General features: G+C 48.1%; 1 protein-coding gene and 1 long non-coding RNA gene across 20 annotated transcripts in view; one reads left to right on the forward strand and one right to left on the reverse strand.

Annotated features, from left to right (window-relative positions):
• Positions 1 to 21,365, reverse strand: part of map7d3 (MAP7 domain containing 3) — a 38,037-nt gene that overhangs the window by 10,271 nt on the left and 6,401 nt on the right. For 3 of the 18 annotated variants that reach the window (XM_088597190.1, XM_088597192.1, XM_088597191.1), the window contains exons 2-12: positions 14,899 to 15,003; positions 14,174 to 14,254; positions 13,480 to 13,643; positions 10,756 to 10,870; positions 9,775 to 9,846; positions 8,376 to 8,480; positions 7,433 to 7,522; positions 6,444 to 6,539; positions 4,601 to 4,726; positions 2,571 to 2,710; positions 627 to 772 (exon numbers count right to left, since the gene is read on the reverse strand). In XM_088597190.1, the coding sequence (XP_088453316.1) occupies positions 627 to 772; positions 2,571 to 2,710; positions 4,601 to 4,726; positions 6,444 to 6,539; positions 7,433 to 7,522; positions 8,376 to 8,480; positions 9,775 to 9,846; positions 10,756 to 10,870; positions 13,480 to 13,643; positions 14,174 to 14,254; positions 14,899 to 15,003 (1,240 nt within the window). The remainder of the gene's footprint in view (positions 1 to 626; positions 773 to 2,570; positions 2,711 to 4,600; positions 4,727 to 6,443; positions 6,540 to 7,432; positions 7,523 to 8,375; positions 8,481 to 9,774; positions 9,847 to 10,755; positions 10,871 to 13,479; positions 13,644 to 14,173; positions 14,255 to 14,898; positions 15,004 to 21,365) is intronic. The other 15 variants (XM_088597193.1, XM_088597194.1, XM_088597196.1 and 12 more) reach the window with 15 other exon arrangements.
• LOC148654032 (uncharacterized) lies at positions 769 to 20,344 on the forward strand. Of its 2 annotated transcripts, none has more exons than XR_015924922.1 (4): positions 769 to 2,371; positions 2,498 to 2,702; positions 4,266 to 4,439; positions 17,334 to 20,344. It is a non-coding gene; the product is annotated as an uncharacterized LOC148654032 (long non-coding RNA). The 2 variants fall into 2 exon arrangements; XR_015924923.1 differs by having other exon boundaries at positions 769 to 1,990; positions 2,102 to 2,702.

The raw sequence follows: 21,365 nt of genomic DNA on the forward strand, positions 1-21,365 counted from the left end.
GTCCTGACTCGCTGTGGTCATTAAAAATCCCAGGGCGTTTCTCGAAAAGAGTAGGGGTGTAACCCCGGCGTCCTGGCCAAATTTCCCATTGGCCCTTACCAATCATGGCCTCCTAATAATCCCCCTCTATGAATTGGCTTCATTACTCTGCTCTCCTCCTCACTGATAGCTGATGTGTGGTGAGCGTTCTGGCGCACTATGGCTGCCGTCGCATCATCCAGGTGGATGTTACACACTGGTGGTGGTGGAGGAGGGGATCCCCATTACCTGTAAAGCGCTTTGAGTGGAGTGTCCAGAAAAAGCGCTATATAAGTGTAAGCAATTATTATTATTATTATTATTATTATTTTCTTTCACGTCCCGTCCTCCGGTCAGAATTACTCTCCGTATTCTCAAATCGACACCTCATCACAGACAGGTACACTACTGGTGATTGTCGTGTCCTGGGGGTCAGAGGTCATCTCCGTGTCTTTCATTTGACCTGCCCTGGGGCCTGCTCAGAAAGGCTCACTGACCACAGGGCACAGACTTGCACCTTCACGCCCGTTCCTTCACACACACACAGACACGGCAGGCCGCAGAAAAGACGCCGCGGAGTTTCCCCACAGTCTACCCCTGGGCCTTACTTGGCGGCGGCTGGCGAAGTGGGTCTCTTGGCCGTGCTGCTGGGTGCCGGGGCAGGAGAGGGGGAGCGGCGGCGTCCTGGGACACTGGAGGGGGATGCTGGCCGCTTCCCCGCAGGAGAAGGAGGTCGCTTCTCCTTCTCCGATTTCTGAGTGTCACACGAGAGACAAAGAGAGATTCAAATAATTTAGCACCTAAAGCACCCAGCAAAAATAAAGTTGCTCGGGGAACCAAATAACAGAAAAACAAAGAGATACAATTAACAGAAAAACAAAGAGATTGCATTATCATCACCATCATCAGCGGACATTGGAACAGCCTGCCTGTGTGATCAAAAGTCCCTTCATGACTTTGTAGTTGACCGAGCTGGTTGCTGACAAATAGAAGCATTACTTAAGACTCTAAAGTCCTGAAGTGCCATGGAGGGAATTAAAAAAAAAAAAAAGTTACCCAGAGGTTGGAGAGATCCTGTGAACAAAGCAGTGCAAGAATTTCCTCAGGATAAAGTACATATGCTAAACTTCATTTTATTTCTTGAAGCTTCTTATGTGCCTTTGTGACTGGAGAAGCATCTCATCACACAGTCAGGGTAGCAGTGACTTGTAACAAGAGGCACAACTCTGTTGAAACCCCAAAGGAAAATGACAGGGTGTGAGAAGACCTGCGCCTCAGCCGTGGAACTTCAGACAGAAATGATTCTTAAGCCATGTGGCAACCTAGCCTTTTAAAATAGGACGTGATCTCGTCCCAGATTGCTCGAGAGTGAAAGGCCCCCTTTGCCTGACACTGCAACCGGCTCCTGTAATCAGGTCCACTCAAGCAAAACCATGGCTTCTCACGAAATCTGGGTGCAGCCCGTTTTGCATAGTGCAATCGGTCTGCAGTGTCACCTATTGTGAACTTCTGTGTCAAATGCCAACAAAGGACTCCATTATCTCTGCAGAGGAAGGACACCAGAGTTATGCTGGTGCATGTTTCCTCATGAAACCCGCCTGGAAACACAGGGCACTTTGATGGCCCCACTGGAGCGCCTGGCTTCCTCGTTTCTGATGCCAGGGTATCTATCCCAGCGTGCAAGGCCATGCTGACTGGCTGCGCTGTGTGCAGTGGCGAGATTACCATCAAGGATAAAGCACAAGGCTGTTTTGAGAGTCAAATTAGTCACAACAATGATGGTGCCACTTCAATACTCCCCCCCCCCCCAAGAGAAGTGAATAAAACAAAAGCATTTTTCCTGAAATACTTAGTTTTAATGCCGTGCTGGTTAACTGATTTGCGCATCAATCTAAGATGTGACACTATAAAAATGAAAGAAATGGCAGATATGTTCAACACAATACTTAAGGAACCTCAAGACAGGCAAACAGTAAGACTTCTGTTATTACTTTTTGTACTTTTACAGTATGTCCCATATATAATTTTTTATGCCTACTATATTCTCAATGGTTTCACGTCCCCTTGTCTCTGTTTTGTGAAGTTTCCTGTAGGATATGTGCACATTACCCCCAGACACCCCAGCAAATCACACCAGTCGACAGCGTGCCCGAAAGGGATCCCGAAGCCTGAACCACAGGACGTGTGATGGGAGACACTGAAGTTGCACAGCCTTTAGTGTGGACCACTGTGTGCAACATTCAATTTCATCACCCCCTTAAAATCCGCCGTTCAAGCTAGCTCTAAAGAATGTCTCTGAGACAGCAAGTCAGCACGGACAGCCCCAGCCCCTCTTGCAAAAAGAGCTTAGGGGGTTTGTACCAAGTATAAACTGTTACTTCAATAACAACAACGAGTATTAACACGGCATCAATAATTTCATTAGCAAAGGTGTTCCTAGCGTATCACAATGCATCAATCTCTTTTCTCCTCTCCTCAGGCCTGAGGACGATGACGCACGCTGGCCTGCGTGGCACCCGTCTCCAGGCCCTCGCGTGCCTCTCCGGGCTCACCTGTGCGCCGTCCGCGCCGCCTTCCGAAGAGGCGGAGGAGGGGGGGCCAGCCTTTTGCCGGTCGATGCTGCGGCTCCGCAGGGGCCCTCGGGGAGGGTGCAGGGGGCTGGCCGAGGCTGAACGAGGACAGAGGTGAGACTCTGATAAAGTTAGGGGCATTGGAGCACGGCCAGCAGAAACAGGGAAGTGCCAAGTGGGACAGCAAAGCAGAGAGAGAGAGAGAAAGGGAAGGGATGGGCAAAAACAGAAAACAAGATTATATGCATACTGGATCCCTTATATGCTGCACAGACACCTGTCCAACGATGGCCGAGATAGCTGCTGGGGGACAGCAGCAGCAGACGGGGCGTCCCCCAAGCTCACACAGCGTCCCAGAGCCAGACGACACAGCACTGCCAGCGTACAGTACGAACACGAGGAGTGTGCAAGCAGCAGCAGGCACAGACAGCGACAGGGCGCACACCAGGGGCTTCGCCTGAACTGCACTGCGAAACGCTGCTGAATACAGCACTGTCAGAGCCTCCAGGACAGCAATTAAAAAACATCACTGTGTGTCAAAACCCCAACGAGCTTTCCAGGCTTCATCCCAGAAATAAATCCCCGGACAGTTAAATGTAACACTGTGAATGGGAGAACCCTTCTGGGATAATTGTCTTGGTGGGCTTAACCTCTTGCTGCACATGTAACTATAAGGTTAATAAAGTCACAAACAAACACATGCTACAATGTATATGTATTGTTTAATCAAGACCTATCACGATAAAGGGATTGTCTTTATCTTTGTGTGTGTGTGTGGAGGAGTTGCTACACATGATTTAGGGATTTAGTCATTAATCCACTAGGGTCTGGAGTCCTGACCTCATCTGCTCCTCACCAGGAATATGAAACGCTAATTAATTTTGACAGGTTACTCGGATACAGGAGCAAAACACAAAAAACAATCCTTTCCTAAGTCTTTGCTGAGTCGATAGATTAACATGCTCAAGAAACAAGGCATACAATATGTATACAAAACCAAGGAAAAATTCAAAATGCCTTGTGAGGGCTGAGCACACAGTACTGTACTGTACCTACAGAAAAACAGGAAGGACAAATAATACGGTACAAGAGAATGCATCTTAAATGGCCATGGCCAGAATACCACTCAAGCAGCTATCACTTTTTTAAATAGCTAGTCTCTATCCGTACTTCACTCCTGTCCTTGACAAATACCGGAATCGGTAGCCGAATACAATAGCCAAGGACAAATAGCTATTCAGTGTATTATGGCAAAAATCAGACATTGAATGCGAATCAAATTGAACAAGTATATCTACACTTTATACAGGGCCAGTGTAGAATAGGGGAGGCAGAGTTGCTTTTTTCCAATTAAGTGAGTTCAGATGAATTTTCACCCAGTTACCCTTTGTGTTAGAAGTGCAAGCCAATGAACAGTGACTCCCTGCCTTCTCAATGAACGAGGGACGATTTCCCATCTTAATTCACAGCTCCTGCGTGTGGGGGTGTAAGCAATTTAACGTGACCCTGAAACCACTGCTCGTCTAAAACTCTGTATACAGACTTACACCGCGTCCTTCGTTTCCATTACTCCTCTGAAAATCGAAGACTTAGAGACCGTGTCTGCAGTTCACATTCACCTGGGGTTTTCGTAGCGCCCTTGCTAAAAACCGAATTCTCTACATTTGATCTTAACAGCCATCCTTTTCCAGCAAACGAAAGTGGGCGACACTTCGCCAGACGAAACCCCTCAGCATCAGGAACCCCCCGAGTACCATCAGGAAGAAAAAACCTGACGGGCTTCCCTTTGCAAGGCACGAGCTGCCACCCAGCAGCGAAGATACCCTGACAATGCAAAACAAGGAGGCCGAGGTGTGTGTGTGTGTGTGTGTGTGTGTGTGTGTGTGTGTGTGTGTGTGTGTGTGAGCTTCTGCCACAGCAGACGCAATGCCACGCCGTCACCACACACAACGACACAAGCGCTGCCGGGGGTCCCCGCTGGCTGTGCTCTCTCTGTGCGTGGGCCCCGTTACCTGGCGGGTCTGCTCCGTCAGCTGACAGGGCAGCGGTGCTCTTGCTCCTAGCTAAGGAGGCTTGCGTGGGCGTGAGCAGGCGGCTGATGACCCCGCTGTCCAGGGGGCCGGCCAGGGTACGGCGTGCTACACCGAAGCAGCCCGAGACACACAGACAGACACACAAACAAACAAGGGGGGTGAAAAACACAGGAGTCCGGGTGAATTCAACAAGCAGGAGAAATGGAAAAAATCAAACAAGAAGGGCATCAACGTAAAGAGTCAAATCTGGGTGGTTTCATCGTCGAGAGCTTGTTAGGCGACGGTGCATTAGTGAGCCATTCCAATAAACAAACGGGGAGGAACTCAAAAGCACAAAAAACGCAAAAGAAAGGAGGTGTGAGACGAAATGAGAAAACAAAAGCAGGGTAAACGCTCCCAACAGAGGGACAGCAAAGTCTCGCTCATTTTTATTGCAGGTTTTGAGTCAGTGAGTTTCGCAACTAAGATACAAGTCGTCTCGGGTGACTGTAGGAGATCTCACGCAGACTTTGTTAATCTATTAAGGCCAAACCAACGCCCACTTCCGATATTCGAGCTGATCATTGCATCGCAAATCTTGATGGAGGATTTTTGCTTTTGCTGTAATCAGCATGTTTCATTTTTACATCAGAAAAGCCTACTTTTTGGGCAGCCTGCCCCCAGCTTGTGAGTAAAACCTGCAATGAAAACCAAAAGCTCGTTGGACTTTGCGGGACTCCAGACTCACAAAAAAATATTGTAACTTCGGTTACAACGGGGGGAAGTGAAAAGGAAAAGACAAATAAAACAAACCCTGCTCTCAACTGCTATTCTTTTCTCTGTGCTGAACTGAAGGCGTACAGTATATAGATGCTCCCTTAGCAGAAACACTGGAATAACAATGTTATGCACACCTGATGAGGCAAATGTGTTTTTATGTTTCAGACTACAAAAGTACAAACAGCTCACATCTGTAACCTTACCCAGTTCTAAAAAGATTCAGTTAGATACAGTTAGTTATACACTGTAATGGGTTGGAATAGGATTGCAGAGCTGAATGAAATGAGTATAAGAAATAAAGTAACAATGCCTTGGGACCAGAAGCTTTCCTTTAGAAGATACCACAAGCCTCAATCCAATTTTCAGCATATTCAAACACCGGAGGATTTATACAAGAATAACTTGAAAACGTGTCACACCCGCTGAAGGAAAAGCATCCCCCTTTAAAAGAGAAAATCAAAATACAGGAGACACGCATTAAGCAGTCTTTTACATTGTTTTGTGACTCTTAGGCTGCGAAATCCAGTTACCAAGGAAGTATCAAATCTCATTTTCCAAAGGCATTCCACAAGAGCCAAACAGCTGAGAAAGAAAAAAGTCAGGTGACAATACTTTGGTTCGAGCAGGAAGCGAGGACCTCCCTATGGTAGAAGCTGTTAAAAAGTGACAAAAAAAAAACATTTGCGCACTCTTCTTCGAATATGCTTGTGTTAGAGGGGCAGAAAAAAACTGCGAAGAAACGGGGGAAATAGAAAAAAAAAACAGATGTTGTGAGTAATGAAGATGGCCCACAGATGGGAGAATGGGAAAGATCAGTCAGGTTTCGTTCAAGACAAGCAAAGCCAGACACACACAAGAGTCTCAAGCCAGTTAATATCACTGTGGGTTAAATGCCACACGTGCTGTTAGCCTCAGCACTTCTGCACAGCCTTAATGCTTTTAGCACATAAGCCAGTTATTCCTGGATTCAGTCTCGGGGACGACAGGCAAGCAACCAGTGCAGGTGTTATTTGCCACTAGTGTGGCTCAGCCTAGCAAGCGTGATTGAAGAATATCTAGCCACCTTGCTCCTCCTTTGTCCCTTTCTCTAGCTTGGGGGACGCCTGCGATCTATTCCCCACTCTAGTGAGAGAGGAGCTCCTCTTCTTCGCAGCAGAGCCTACAAACAACCAACGGCAACAGACATGTCTCATTAGGGGTAGGATACTGCACCACTGCAATCACGCTGCAGAATCATGGGCTGCTCGTTAACACACGAGGGGAGCTACCTCCCTAAGCCCAAGAGATCCGACAGACAGCACACCCCTTTCCGATCAAAGTTCTCAATCTGTCTTGGAGGCTGTTTTTTGTTGTCCAAAATAATTTGCAAACAAACGCGAAGCGTGACAGTCATAGAACTGGGAGTGTGTGTGTGTACACAAGCTGGGACAACTTATATAACGATAATCTAGTCATTCATTCTCGGCCTTTTTCGACCCCCGGTTCACAAATTCTGAAGGAAGAGAGAGATTCTGTGTAGAGTCCGAATCTGACAGAAATTGAGTAATTTGGCTGACTAATCATAATACTTCTGTACTGTACCTCATTCCACTAAAATACAGCCCAGTACACAAGCAGAAGAAAAATTGTGATGACTCTGGCTATAGACGATGAGTCAACTATATAGCTAACCTAGACACGACAAGAAACAGAAAGGGAAACCGAGTACCTGGAAACTGCTAATTAAAGGGGCACAAAAAGAGCACTTGTAATAGGGGTACATAGGGGTGTTATATATTGGCCTCAGAATATACAGGGCTGACACGAAATTGCTTGGGTGCCAGGTTCACAAAAAATAAGAATACACAAATGCAGGCACACCAAGACAACCACACGACTGTCACAAGCACTGGTTTGGGGAAGCGAGGTTAAGATGTGCACTGTCCTAGAAATCGGAGAGCTGAAGAGCTCAGGACGCAATCTGCTGGGGAAAGCAGAGGGGAGACTCTGAGCATCTTCATGCCAGCCCTGTACCACTGAGACAACACACTCTGAACGAAGGGTTTCCTGCACCTGTCTGCTGCTCCTCGGACTGCTTTTGGGGTTCCTTAGCAGGGGCCTTACTAGGCAATCGATTGAGAGAGGAGCTCCTCCTTTTAGCACCTGGGGAACAGAACATAATTACATCCTGAAACAGCGAAGGGACGGCCAAGGAACAAAATGGATCTTAAAAAGAGCAATAATATTTAGAAAATTACTTGCAAATTTGCATCCTTTATTACTCTCGACTTCAAAACAAAGAAAGAGACCACAGAATCGTTATTTTAAAATGTAAACTCGGTTGTCCTCAATGAAGAAACCTGAATCACAACAGGAGAAAAAAGTTTGACGATAGGCTTTTATCCCTGGCAAAGGAAAAAAGGTGCAGAAAGTTCAAAGCCAAAAAAAGAGGGAAGGAGAAAAATTAAAAGGCGTGATCATCAGTTCACCTGTTCAAAATAACTATTACACAACACAAAACAAATCCCCAAACCAGGAGAGTTTCGTACTTCAGAAGGAAAATCCACCTTTAAATAAGAGCCATTTCTGTGCTGATTAAATATTTTAGAGCTGGGTTTTCCCCAAAACAAAAAGAGCAGAAAGTTATTATTCATTAATAATGATCATTTTAATGAATGGGCTTGTGATTCTTGCCGATTACGACGCGCAGGGGGGGAAGGATTCAGCGCTTGCATGTGGGTCGCGTGGCACGCAGGCTGGCTATCAGTCTCGCCAGGTTACTGCAACCAGGCAGGGCCCGGCGCTCGATTCGCCAGCCCAGGGGCTGCGTTCACCAGTCTGTCCAGAGCGCCTCTCGGCCGGAAGGCTGCCCCCTCGCCAGAGGGCGCCGGAGCCTAAAGCTCTGGACACACCTAGACGTTAACAAGGGTAAGGGGTTAAAGGACAGTGGAATGAAATGGTCTGGGAGGGGGGCTGACACAGTAGAGAGCTGCCCCGATTCCCGGAGTTTACTTACTTTTCTCGGGTGAATTCATGAGGGTGGCGGAGGATGAAGAAAGGCGTTTGCTGATTACACAATCGGCCTGTTTCAGGTTCGTTGTGGATGTAGAGCGTTTGTCAGCTGGAGGCGAGAGAGAGAGAAAGGGCTGTAAGGGCCTGTTAAAAGGCAGGGAGCAGAGGAGCAAGAGGTCTCTGCTATTGCACACAGAGAGCATGTCCTGAGGCCCTGCAGCTCGTTAACAGCCATCTCGTCACGGTGTGGGGGGCTGTCCACCAGTATTACCCTGAGGTAGGGTAGGGCAGTATTACCCAGAATCCCACATGAACTTCACTACTGCTCTTCGCCAGACGTCTGTAATGCAGACAGGAAGATGGGAAGAGCAGTGCAATAACTTTAACCAACCTGAGTTCTGTGGGGTGACCAACCTGGGGGATGAGGTGGGGTGGTGGGCTGGTCTTACCGATTGGCCTGGGTGTGTGTTTGTTTTGTTTCTGTTGTGTGGTTGGTAAAAAGAAAAAAAGTGAAGCTGTCCAATTGCATTGTGAATTGTTCTTTATCTTATGTTTTTCTTTTTCTTTTGCTCCAAGAAAAATAAAAATGACCTCAGCTCCACTGCAACACACACCAGTACGGCCTCTCATGTTTAAACAGCTCCAGACATGAGAGAAGCTGTGTTACGCTTACACATTGCCAAAAAAATGCCATGCTAATGCTTACTATTTATAATAAAAGTAACAGCTTTCAACTTGGAGCAATTCTTAAAAGACTGCAACTGTCATTCAGAGGTTTTTCCCTTGAAACTAACATTAATTCTACCTTTCTGTTCCTATCAATAATTTAAGAGTCATTTACTTGGAAGATGATGCAGGTGTAGACATCTCAAGTACATATTTATTCCCCCCCCCACCAGTTAAATTATGGCCATGCTTTACTTTTGTTAATAGCAACCAAGTGCATTAGCTGGTAAAGAAAAAAACATCTGCCACTGTTTGCCAAAGCAGCCAAATAACATTTCAACAACAACAACAACAGGCTTGAGATTGACAAGCATGTGGAGATTAGTGAGACAAAAATAAACAAAAAATTAGAGGCATTAAATCTGTCAACGGTTTTCATTTGTCGAAAAGAAATAAAAAGGCTGTCACAATTAAAACGTGTTTTAAAAACATGCATACCCATACGGCACACTCCTATGTGTAGTCGCTTTCTGTTTTGCATTAAAACCCCTTCACAAATACAGTAAGCAGGGCCAAATGGAAACCCCTACTCTGGATGTTTTCGCGTTCAAAATGACCGCCATGCTGGGTGAAAGTAAGGCACATCCAAGCACACAACAGTTTGCAAGTGATTAGTGAGTTAGTGTGAGGCAGAGGCCTCCAGCCATCCGTGCTACACATGAACTAATCAGCACCACCTTCTTCCGCTCTCTGAGGATCTGCTGGAGAAGAAGGTACTAAGTCTACAGCTGGGGCTGTCTCAGGATCACCTACACAAGACAGAAATTAGAAAGAGGAAAGAAAGCTACAATTCTGAATAAGTGATTAGGGAGAAACATAATTCCCTTCCGGAAATGGGTTTCAAGACAACATAATTACATGTACATAAAAACATAAAATTGGTTACAAACAGGAAGAAGTGAATCCACAGACCATCCATCTTGTTCGGGAGCGAGCAGCTAATGTGTCCAAGGATTTCAGCCAGCTGCTTCTTGAAAGCCTAAGTATCAGCATGCCTGAGGAGCCCGTTTTCACTCCCACAAGCCTATGTGCAGAGAAATGCCTCCTGATCCCAGTTTCATACACACTTCCCGATAGCTAGCTTCCTCTTGTCCTCTAGCTGACATTTTAACTGTGGGTGATGCTGTGCTAGACAACGCCCCTGTGGCACAAGCAGGTGATATTACATTCCCTGCATGGCTTCAGTTACTTAGCTGAACGACATAAAACCTGGAGTGGCTTCGACTATTTCAATACAAAATAACAGAGCAAATGAAACACAAGATGAGGAAGTTAAAAATTGATTTTATGCCCCATGTAGGAGACTCCTTCTCTTGACAGACACTTCGCAGCCCGCAAACACATACAGTACTGCAGCAGGACAGGACACCAGTGATTCAGGCGTTTAGATTCGGCAGTGAGCCGCCAGCGAGCACCGCCAGGGCTATCTGAAACCACTCCCCTGCAGCAGCACGAGCACTGCCTGAACTCCATATCAACCACAAGACCCGCAACGAGTGCAGAAACCAGGACAGTTTGCCTGCAGGGCCAATTATCCCTGTAAAGCACATATTCCGAAAAAAACAAAAGCCCTCATTCAATTCATGTCTTCAAGAGCTGGAACCCCATCTAAATGCCGAATCGGTCCCACTCTCGCGGATTGAAAAGCTTGTCCTTACCGGCCTTGTTCTCCGACTCCGCGGTCGGACCTCCTCCCCAGGACCACCTCTTCTGCCTCTGCTCCAGCCTCTGGCTGCGCTCCAGCGTGCGCCGCATCACGGCCTCGTAGTGCTCCTGCAGCAACAGCACGGCCAGGCACACAAGCGCCGTTAGACACGGGCACGAGGAACATTATCCCTACTCTCGGGGGCGAGCAATTCGGGCACCGTTTCTGGAGACCTAGCTGAATCTTGCAATCCATTTTAATTTCAGGCAGCAGCGTGGGGTAGTGCTCAGGGCTCTGGGCTTGTAACCGGGAAGTCGTGGGATCGAAGGTGGAGCACTACTGCTGCCGATTTGCGCAAGGCACACCACACCAGCAGGGCTGTGTCGGTAGGCACAAATGCAAGCTGCGTTGGAAGAAACAGTTAAATAAACTAGCGAGCTTTTAAATGATCAAAAAACAAAGTATAAGGATTAGGCTTTCACAGTCCCTAGTCTATGCTCAGACGTCACTCATATCAACAACTAGCGTTGCAGGTGACAAGAAAGCTACAGTGTAGGAGAAGGATTCGGAAAAGCCCCCGCAGTGTCTCCAGAGTGACTCAGCCAGGAGGGGCGCTCGCCAGAGCACAAGGCTGAGGGTCTATGATCACGGGTTCGAGGGATTCCTTAGGTAGCGGTGTCGAGGGCTGGGCGGGAGACGTTTTCAGCCACCAGAGCCCCCTGTCCGCCAGTCAGCACTGACCCTGCGGTGCGGAGCGGCGCTGCCTGTGATGTGTTAAAGATGGCGGCGTCTGCCTACTGCGCTGTCAAGGTGCTCCGAGCTTCAAACCCACAGGGTGGATAGAACAAAGGCACTGGCAATTCTCAACTTGGAAAATAAAAGAAATTCCTCTGTCAAGGAAGTGGCTTTTCAGCTTCATATATGCTTAATAATCAGTCCCTCCCCCAGTGCTAGCTGTGTTGTGGAAAATGTTTTCTCGTCTATGGTTACTGGATATTTAAAAGTCAAACAGCAACGTTCACGGGCCAGAAAAAAAGATCACTCCACCAAGACCACAGGAAAAGTATTTGCACCAGTGCCCTCTGACAGATGTATAAAAATGTAATTGCTATTCTTGCTCTGCAGATCAGAACATGGATATTGCACGCCGACAAAAACTATTTCTAAAACTAAAAATGACTCTTCATAGAACTGATTATTGGCTACACTGCCGTGCCGAGTCTGAGAGAAAGGAAATACTTGAAATTATGGTCACTGCTACACCCACTTGATCACAAGATTCGTCACTCAACGATGGAGAAAATATCTGATACAATTAAGCCTCTTACTTTATAAAGAGAATGCAGCATCCCAGTACGTAATCTTGTGGAAGAAAAAAATTAGTAAGGTGAAGTCAGATTTTTGTTCTTCAGTTCCAGCCAACAAATGTACAAATAATAAAGGTGTGCACATTTTGGCTAAAAGTATCTGTTCGCCCTAAAAAACTGGGACAAGCCCCAGTGGTTTCACTCAACTCAAATGCTCTGACTAACAGGTTGAGCTCAGAACAGCTCTTCACAGATCCTGCTGATGTGCAAACATCCTAGACACTCTGAGGGTGTGCACCTAATGACACAGCACAGCTTGCACTGGAACAATGGCAGGGTGTGGAGGGACCCACTGCACCACACGTAATTCTACTGCTTGCAAGATGTATGAAAGCAGCAAACAGAAAGCATCATGTGTATCTTTGGAAGGTCAGGGGAACAATGTCATTCTGATGACTTAATTCCCGTTTTCATGCACACTCCGAGAAATGCACCACATCTTTCTTATCAGCAGAATATGCAGGAAAAAAAACAGCTGAAACTATGGATGGACTGCTGATAAAACGTTGCATATCGAGTTCAAGGAGATCTGGACTCCTTGGGGTCAACTGGGACTGAGCAGATTGAGAAACTGGCTTCCTTTCGCCAGTTGTTACAACTTGATGATTGGAGTATTTTACAGATCCAAGTGCCTTTTCCTTTCGCCAGTTGTTACAACTTGATGATTGGAGTATTTTACAGATCCAAGTGCCTTTTCAAGCCAGTCCACTGAAGACCCATGGATGTATGCAAGCACCTCGGAATCCAATCGATCCCCTGGGGAATCTGTCTCGCTCATGACCCTGAGAAGCAGGGCCTGCAGACCTGCTGCACTAGAGTCCCAGCAAACTCCGACTTTGACGGCACACAGGCTTGGATTCCATTCCAATTGCACACAGAGGAAATGATTTGAATACATTCTGCTGGCTGACTGGCTGCTGGGATGACTAACTCCAAATCTGAATTTTTCAGCCAAGGACAAATGAATCTGTGTTTACAGTGGACAGGCATTCAAAATAACAGCGCTGGGGTGCTGTGCAGTGAACAGCATTTTTCAGCAGGACTGCTGTTTGAACACACCTGGCAGATGTCACACAGAATATCAGACACCCACAGGCCATCTAAAAAAACTCTACAAAACTTGTAATCCTTCTCAAAGCCATGGGCTTCCATAGCAAGGGACACTGCTTTTTCCATTCACTCTGCTACAAGGGCTGTCAAGCCTGATCTTATCCCATGTCTTCGTCCCAGTGGACCCTTAGTTACTGTACTGCTGCTGTGGGGTCCAGCAAGTACATAAAGTATGGGCTGGATCAGTGCAATACATTGGGAGGACCCGGTCTTCTCTGTGGGGCACGGGCAGCTATCCTGGAGCACCCAGCCTCCCCTACCTTCTCCTCCTCCTGCCTCTGCTTCCTCTTCTCCTCCACGGCCGCCCTGCGCTGCTCCTCCTTCCGGCGCTGCTCCTCCAGCTTCTTCTGGCGCTCCTCCATCTGTCGCGCGTACTGCAGCCGGGCCTTCCTCTCCCGCTCCAGGATCTGGGACTCCCTGGCGGCTGGGCGCACAAGGAGGGGGGGGGGGGAACGGAAGGTCAGGGAGACGGCGAGACCAGACCGGGGCTCCGCTCCCCAGAACGGGCAAAAACACTTGACCGAGAGCAAGGGCCTGCTTAGCACTAAAAAACTAGGGCAGGCCTCTAGGACAGTCCACCACTTCCTCACACCACTGCCCCCAGCAGAGTGCTAAGTCCATTTACACCGGGGGTTAAGGCCCTCAGACACTCATTACTTGCATAAAGGACTGGGATCTGCGCACGCTTCATACAGAAAATAAAACACCTCTAGTATAAAAGAGGAAAGAACTACAGCCGGCGTCACACAGGGACATTTAGATGTTTTTGATCATGTGCCAATGCCTTGGCCAATTAAACCGTCGAATAGATAGAAATAATTCTATTAAAAAAAAAACATCTAATCATTAAAAGCATCTGAAATGATACCGAAGAGTCATAAAGGACAGATTTGAGATCTAATGTACAGGACACCCAGTCTCTGAAATGCGGTACAGGAAAAATACAGTACTTACCTTGCTGCTTCTCCTGTTCCTCTCTCCTCTCCTTTGCCACTCTCAGCTTGTCATCTATCCTTAGTGTTGCTCCATCAAGTACTGCAACACACAAATGCTACTGTCACTTTCACTCTCTTAGGAGCCACGGTCTGTTTGCCCACAGGTTATGTCTGCCAGTAATGATGACTTTGTTTCCTTTTCCCGGTACAGCTTATGCTTTCTCCTCTATATGGGATGCACTGTGATGGAGAGTGGTTATCTGGGAATCCGACAGGTCAATACTCTTGCTGTAAGCTGTGGGGGAACATCTGCCACTAAAAACTCTATTACACATCCGATTCTCGGGAGGATCTTAACAACAATAATGCTCCATTGAAAGCAAACAGGCACATTCCCCAGCACGTCCTCACCTCACACTGGCAGTTTTTAAATTCAGCCCACTTCACGTGGCTCCATCTTGGGTGACTGCTTATATTCAACGGAAGCATCAGTCTGCTAGGCATCATCAAGGGTTGCAACAACTCAAACATACAATTAATCTAGAAGCAAGAGAATTGATGCACAAGAAGGCTGGCACACAGCACCGGGGGGCAGTCTGGTGAGGAAAACCTGAGCACAAACAGCCTGAACCCAGTCCTCGGCCTGAATACCTCCCAGCTGCTTCCCCAATCCTCTCAACATAAGAACTAATGGACACATGGTTTGCATTCTGGGTCCTGGCAAAGCGGACAGTTAAGAGTTACCTGGCTTGGCGCCTGTCTTTGTGCCACCCCCTGAAGGTGCTGCCAGGCCCGGACTGCTGCTGGTCAGACTGCGCCGCTCCTCCGCTTGCGCCTGGGCTGCGGCAGCTGCCAATAGAGCAGGAGAGAGAGCAGGGCAATGAGCTGGCCGCCATTGAGCACAGGCTGCAGGGCCTGGCAATGAGCGAGCAGGCAGGTGTGTTTCTATTTTGTGGGATCGGGGGGGGAGGAAGCCATTTGAAAAGTGTTGAAGATTTAATAAGCAGCACAATAAACCCGCTTGTCTGCAGCTGGACCTCAGCCACTGCAGCCTGGGCCCTGAGCAGGCTAGCCGACTCCCACACTCAAGAAAAGACCGACGGGGAGAGAGACAGCACTGGTGACTCCCTGCCGACAGAGGTGCCCGCGTTGTGCTCATAACCGAAACTGAAAGAATAAAAACGGAAAAACTCAGGTGCTCATTTGCTCTGTGCTTTAAATAACCGGATTATGTAGGCAAAGACTGCCAGACAAGATCACAGATGGAAACCTCCACAACCCCCCCCGGGTCATGTTTAACAGGCCATTTAAAAACAACAATTACAATCGACCAGGACCGCAGGCAGGCAGGCAGAGAGCGAGGGAGGAAGGATGCAGAAAGGGAGAAAACAAACCACTACAGAAACTGCTTGTGTCCTAGTAACACCCCCCCCCCCCGAGTGTGCATGCGTTTCTGGATGCTGAGCGGCTCAGCCACGCGGCCCTGCCTCATGTGACCAGGTCTCCCGGTGAAAGTGCTGAGCTGCACACTTCTCCAGGAGCTCTGCGCTGCCTCCAGAGACCCCGCCATTTTGGTCAGATAACCGATCGGGAACAACACCCTGCTCTGACTCCACTTCCTGCCCTGATGAAGCAGAACCCCACCTCCCCGTCCCCTGACCTACTGGACAGCTCGGCTCTTCAGACAGCTGACACAAACACAGGCAAGGAGGCAAAACACCTCCCGGAGCGAAAAGACAAACATCTGCAGCTTCACAGTGCAAATTCAAGGCTGCCGTCTGAAAATGTACTGTACTGTGTGCGTTTCTGCAGTCCTGTTGATCTACACAGGAAAGCAGGAGAACTATAAAACGAGGTGAAGTGGCCCATCATTCGCAGGCTGTGGCCAGGATTCCCGAGAAGAGGGGGTGAATGAACCGAATGCCTGCTCGGGTAGCTGGCCTTCTGAAAGCTCCTCCATCACAGGCCACCCACTGGCTTCTTTTAAGGAACAAGGTCCTTGGATCAATTAGCTACTCACTGCCACATGGGCTAGATGGGCAGAATGGTCTCCTCTCGTTTGTACGCGTTCTGCACCCTGCTGTGGGCACTGTGGGACTCGCAGATGGCTGTGGCAGGGTATGGCTAAGAGGGACTGCTGGGAAGGGGGCTGAGGCAGGACAGCCGAGTTAATTAGACTGAGGGTTTGGGTATAAAATAAAAATATACATTTTCTAACCCAAAAAAAAAAGGAAGAAAAAAATAGGAACTAAGGAGAGCACAGAAACATAGCGAGGCCTGTAACTTCAGGAAGCTACACACCGCAATTGTTTATAAATCTTCCTGGTCTGTGCGAGATCGTTTAAAGATTGTTTAAAGAAGGGCCCAGGAATCCCCAGTCTAGTTTTACATTCCTGCTGTGAACACCGAGGACAGCCTGCTGGTAGCTCGCTGCTCTGCCATTCCTCAATGCTCACCTCCTGGAGGGCGTGTCATAAGACAACAAATGTTCTCTGTATGACCAAAATCAAAGATTGTATCAGATTACAAAAATGGAACAGCAAAACAACACACCACAGCTCGTCCTTCTACAGACAGCGTGGTGTCAAATCTATGGGAGCCGCTGCAGGGAAGAGATCTGTTAGGTCACCCAGAAGCTGAGTAAATGAATGAAATGACATTTTGATTACAAGTGAAAACGCTTATTGATTTTCCTTTAAACTTTTGCCAGGGAGCTGCACCCTGACAGCTTTGTGTGCACAGCAGGCCAGCCTGGGAGAGGGGAGACTAATGTCAACACCGGCTGCGTCATCTATAGGCAGGGATCATTATCATCATCATCATTACACTTATATAGCGCTTTTCTGGACACTCCACTCAAAGCTCATCACAGGTAATGGGGCTCCCCTCCACCACCACCAGTGCGCAGCCCCACCTGGATGATGCAGTGGCAGCCAGAGTGCACCAGTACACTCCCCACACACCAGAACAGAGAACAGAGTGATGAAGCCAGTTCAGAGATGGGGATTATTAGGAGGCCATGATTGTTAAATGCCAGGGGGAACTTTGGCCAGGACACCATGGTTAACACCCTTGTGGTTATTGAGAACACTCTGGGATTTTTAATGACCACAGAGATTTAGGACCTCTGTGTTATGTTTGACCCAAAGGAAGGTGTCTTTTTTTTTTTTTTTTTACAGTATACTGGGGCCTTAGGACTCAGAGGGGTGAGCACCTCTTACTGGTTCCACTAACACCTCCCAGCAGCAGCAGCCTCAGCTTTCCCAGAAGATCTCCCATCCAGGTACTGGCCAGGCTCACACCGGCTGAGCTCCGGCGTGTTGCGAGTTGTGAGACTGTGCAAGTGAACGCCTCCTTTCTCGAAAGGTTGAGAGTCCGAAGCTCATCCCGGACTGGAAGTGTGTGTGGACCGGCCATGGCATCCCTGCTCTCAGCGAGAAGCGCGTGGGGGAAAACTCCAAGACTGGGAGACCGCGGCGTGGGGGGACAGAGCAGAGTGATAACGATGAGCCCTGCGTCCTGCCCTGTCCAACAGACAGACAGGCCTTTTCAGATCATTAACTGAACTGACTTCAATAGTGTTCCCAATGCTGCTCCTGGAGTACACTTGTCTCTTACCAATGCCAAAACGATCAGAATGATTGATTTACATTTCCTCTCGTGTTTTAGGATTTAATCATAATCTTCCTTAAGTGTGCTGTTTCCAAGAAACACAGCATTGCCAGCTGGTTTAAAACTGTTGCTCCTTCATAGAATTTCAAACTTCTGTTAATGTTGATTCATTTCCATTGAGCAAACCAAGGAGAGAAGACAGTATCAAATACTCTCACTGTGATCTTAGTGCCGAATGGGCCCACAGATTAATTTCTGCCAAGTCACTGAAATAATAAAAATGAATAATGCAGACAGGTTGCATGTTCGTTTCTTACTTAGCATTTAAGAACTGACACAGCTCAGTTCAACTTAAGGGCTCAATGAGCCAAAGGCGACAGTGCAGTGCACTTTAAATAACGTCCCATTAAGAGCCCTTCTAACTCCAAATCCAGAGGATCAATCACCTGTCACCCATACTGGCTTAAATTCCTGACTGCAGGGCACCGTGTGTCATTTGTTAAACAGGACACATGTTTTTCTTTTTAACCTTTCCCAAAGTTCTTAATGTGTGTAAACTGAATTAATTGGTAATGATTTGTGGGAGGGAGAGGTTTGCCATGCACAGCTGAAAAATTAGTTTGGTGCAGTGAGATTTTAGGTTTTCAATCTACAAAGCAGTGACAGGGGGGGGAGGGGTAGATCAGGATGTACTGGATCCAGCCGGGCGGGAGAAATAAAGCTGGAGAGAGCAGCTCAGGTCCCCGTGGGCTCACGCCAGCGAGTGGTTCCCAGGCTGTAACATTAGGAATACTTGCATCTAAATCCAGAGAAGTTTTTTAAGCTTGCAGTGACGTGCACAGGGAGAGTGGGTGAGCAGGAGGCTTAATATAGCCACTCAGGCTTCAGAAAAGAAACTCTACAAAAGACCCTAAACACCATCACCACACGATCTTGGCATGGATGCAATCCGTCTTTTCTTCCCCCAACGCGCTCTCCGAAGACACGACCCGCCAGAGAGGACCAAAGGCTAAACTGTGCAGTGTGGCCAGTCAGCGGCTAAGGAAAACCTGGGCTGGCTTATTTCTCCCTCTCCCTCTCTCTCTCCCCGTCTGCTGCTACCAAAGTTAACCCGCGGATTGCCAACCAGCTGCATAGCAACGGTCGCTACGCGGCGCTGCTCCGTGGGCAGGTCCAGCGAGGTACTCCAGAGGAGAGACGCACAGAGCTACCTCTGCACAGCTGGGGGAGGAGAGCAACCTCCCACAAATAACACCGTTCAAATCTGAACACCCTACTAACCACCTGCTGCACTCTACAGTCGCCCAGCCTCTCTCATTTTCCCAGGGATTTAAACACACAACTTCTGACTGGGCCCCGATTTAAAGTCTAGACCGATTTAAACAAAGGTCTGCTTGAGAACCACCAGGGAAGGGAACATTCATGGATGCAGGAAGGCGAGGGATTATCATTTTAACCAAAGCAAATTCCACCCATATACCAACTGGGCGATTTACTGCAGAAAACCAGGCACAGTGCAAGGCTCAAGGGCACCACAGCAGAATCCCACCCACGACTTACAGACCCACAGGCTCACAGCTACAAGACCACGCACCACACTGCAGTGTATATTCTGCTCAGCCTTCGTCTCTACTGACAACCCGAACTGAATGAAAAAGACGCGTCATGTGTCCCCTGGCCTCCTGAAGCACGGTGGTCTACCAAAAGCCAGAGCAAGCAAAGGGGGGGGACAGTCTGGACAATCCGAGCGCTCGTCAGACCCCTCTTCAGTATTTTTGGCTCACGTGTTAACAAAGCAACAACACTCACTGAATCGCCCTTTTGTAAGATGCCGGGTCCTTCTGTAACACAAAAGGCTAATCATTGGAGCGAGTTTGTTTGAAATGAAGAATTCAACAGCAAAAAGGATGTGCTTTGTCTGAGTGAACACCAAAACTCTGCCAAAGTGAAAACGATGCCGTGCGCCCTGACCTGGCCAGCCCCCAGCTCTGCTCCCTGGCCTGTTGGAGTGACACAGCTACAGCGCAGGCCTGTCGCAGGCCCGTGTCTCCACTGACAACAGCCCGGCCTGGAGCGAACTGTGCAGCCTGCGTCTGACAGGCTAGCAAGCCCACAGCTACTGTAGCTCACCCTGCACACGGCCTGTCTCTGCATTGTTCTGGGCAGGAAGCCTGTGATCACAGCCCCCAGCTCACCAAAGGGACCAGAACAAAGCAGCCGTTTCACTGAATATGCAGGAGGCACTCGAGTTGGACACACTTGGGTCTCCGCACTCGGGAGACAAAACAGAGCATCATCGGTGCCCAAAGCACAAAATCAAAAACACATGAATGCATAAATAAATACATCACAGTTTCATGCCAGACTGGAGGACAGAGGCTTGGCTTCCAAATGCATTCTCCTCAATGCCTGCACTACTACTGTTTTAGTACCTGTTGAATACCAAGGCATGACTCATCTGTTCAGTTAATATCCACTGTCATTTAATTTAGAGTTTGTAGACTATTTAGGAACCCTATGTTCTGTGCTGTTTATTAAAAATAATTTCACTAAATGACCATAAAGAAATCTAAAATGACCATTCCACCGGTGTCCTTATTGTTTCATAGCGCAATAAGGATGACTGGTTAGTATATAGATGCAACTGTGATTTCATGAACTAATACAGCAACATTTTCTAATCGGGATTAATCAAAACAAATAGGCTCATAATTTGGTATGCAGCCTATGCTGAATGTGTGGGGAAAAGACTTTAATAAAGCAGCATGACGTTTCAGAACTGCCAGTAATTAAGATTTTAAGCTGCTGAAAAGAACTGTGACATTCGGAGACGGTGTCATTAAGACCCATCAGAAATCATCGCTCTTTCTGCATCCTGGGTTCTGGTTTCCTTACAAGTAGCTGACACAAGCGCCGCTCGGGTGTGCGACGTTTCCTGGCCACGGAGATCTGGCATTATGTTAATCAGATCCCACGTCCATTTCTAGAGCCGCTGAGATTAGCAGTGGCACCAGCAGATACCGTGGTGAATACTGTAGAAGGGGCAGGCCTGAAGGGCTTCAGTCCGGCGCTGCCACACCGATTCCTACTTGACTTCAGAGCTCTTTCGGGGTGGCTGATGCCCGACAGGGCTAGCTCTCTGTGTGGGCCTGTTCAGCTACTGCTCAGCTGCGCTCTGGCGGCAGAACACGAGGAGCTCGTACTAATGAGCCCTGCCGGTGAAAAAATCCTCCCTCCATCGGAGTACTCATCGAGCCAGCTGCAGGTTTCAGGATGTGAAACGCACAGGTGTCAATTTAAAGAACAGGACAAAAACCCAGGAGGAGGAGGAGACACCCGCTGCACAAGTCAGCCGGAACAGACATGGTATAGAACAGATGCCCATTTACAGAACACAAGGATCAGAAGCCTGGCTCAAGTCCCACTGAGCCGACAACACCCACGGCTGCTCCGGGACAAGAGTCTTTAAGTTGGACCAATTTTATAGGTTCATTTTAAACCTTATGCTATGTTGACCAATGGCTCCCCAGCAGGTACCTGTCAGAGCGAAGCCCTAATGTTGCTCTAGGGACCAGGGGGGAAGGTGGCCCAGGCACCCC

This window comes from Lepisosteus platostomus, chromosome 10 (genome assembly GCF_059453375.1).
Source record: "Lepisosteus platostomus isolate fLepPlt1 chromosome 10, fLepPlt1.hap1, whole genome shotgun sequence".
NCBI lineage: Eukaryota > Metazoa > Chordata > Actinopteri > Semionotiformes > Lepisosteidae > Lepisosteus > Lepisosteus platostomus.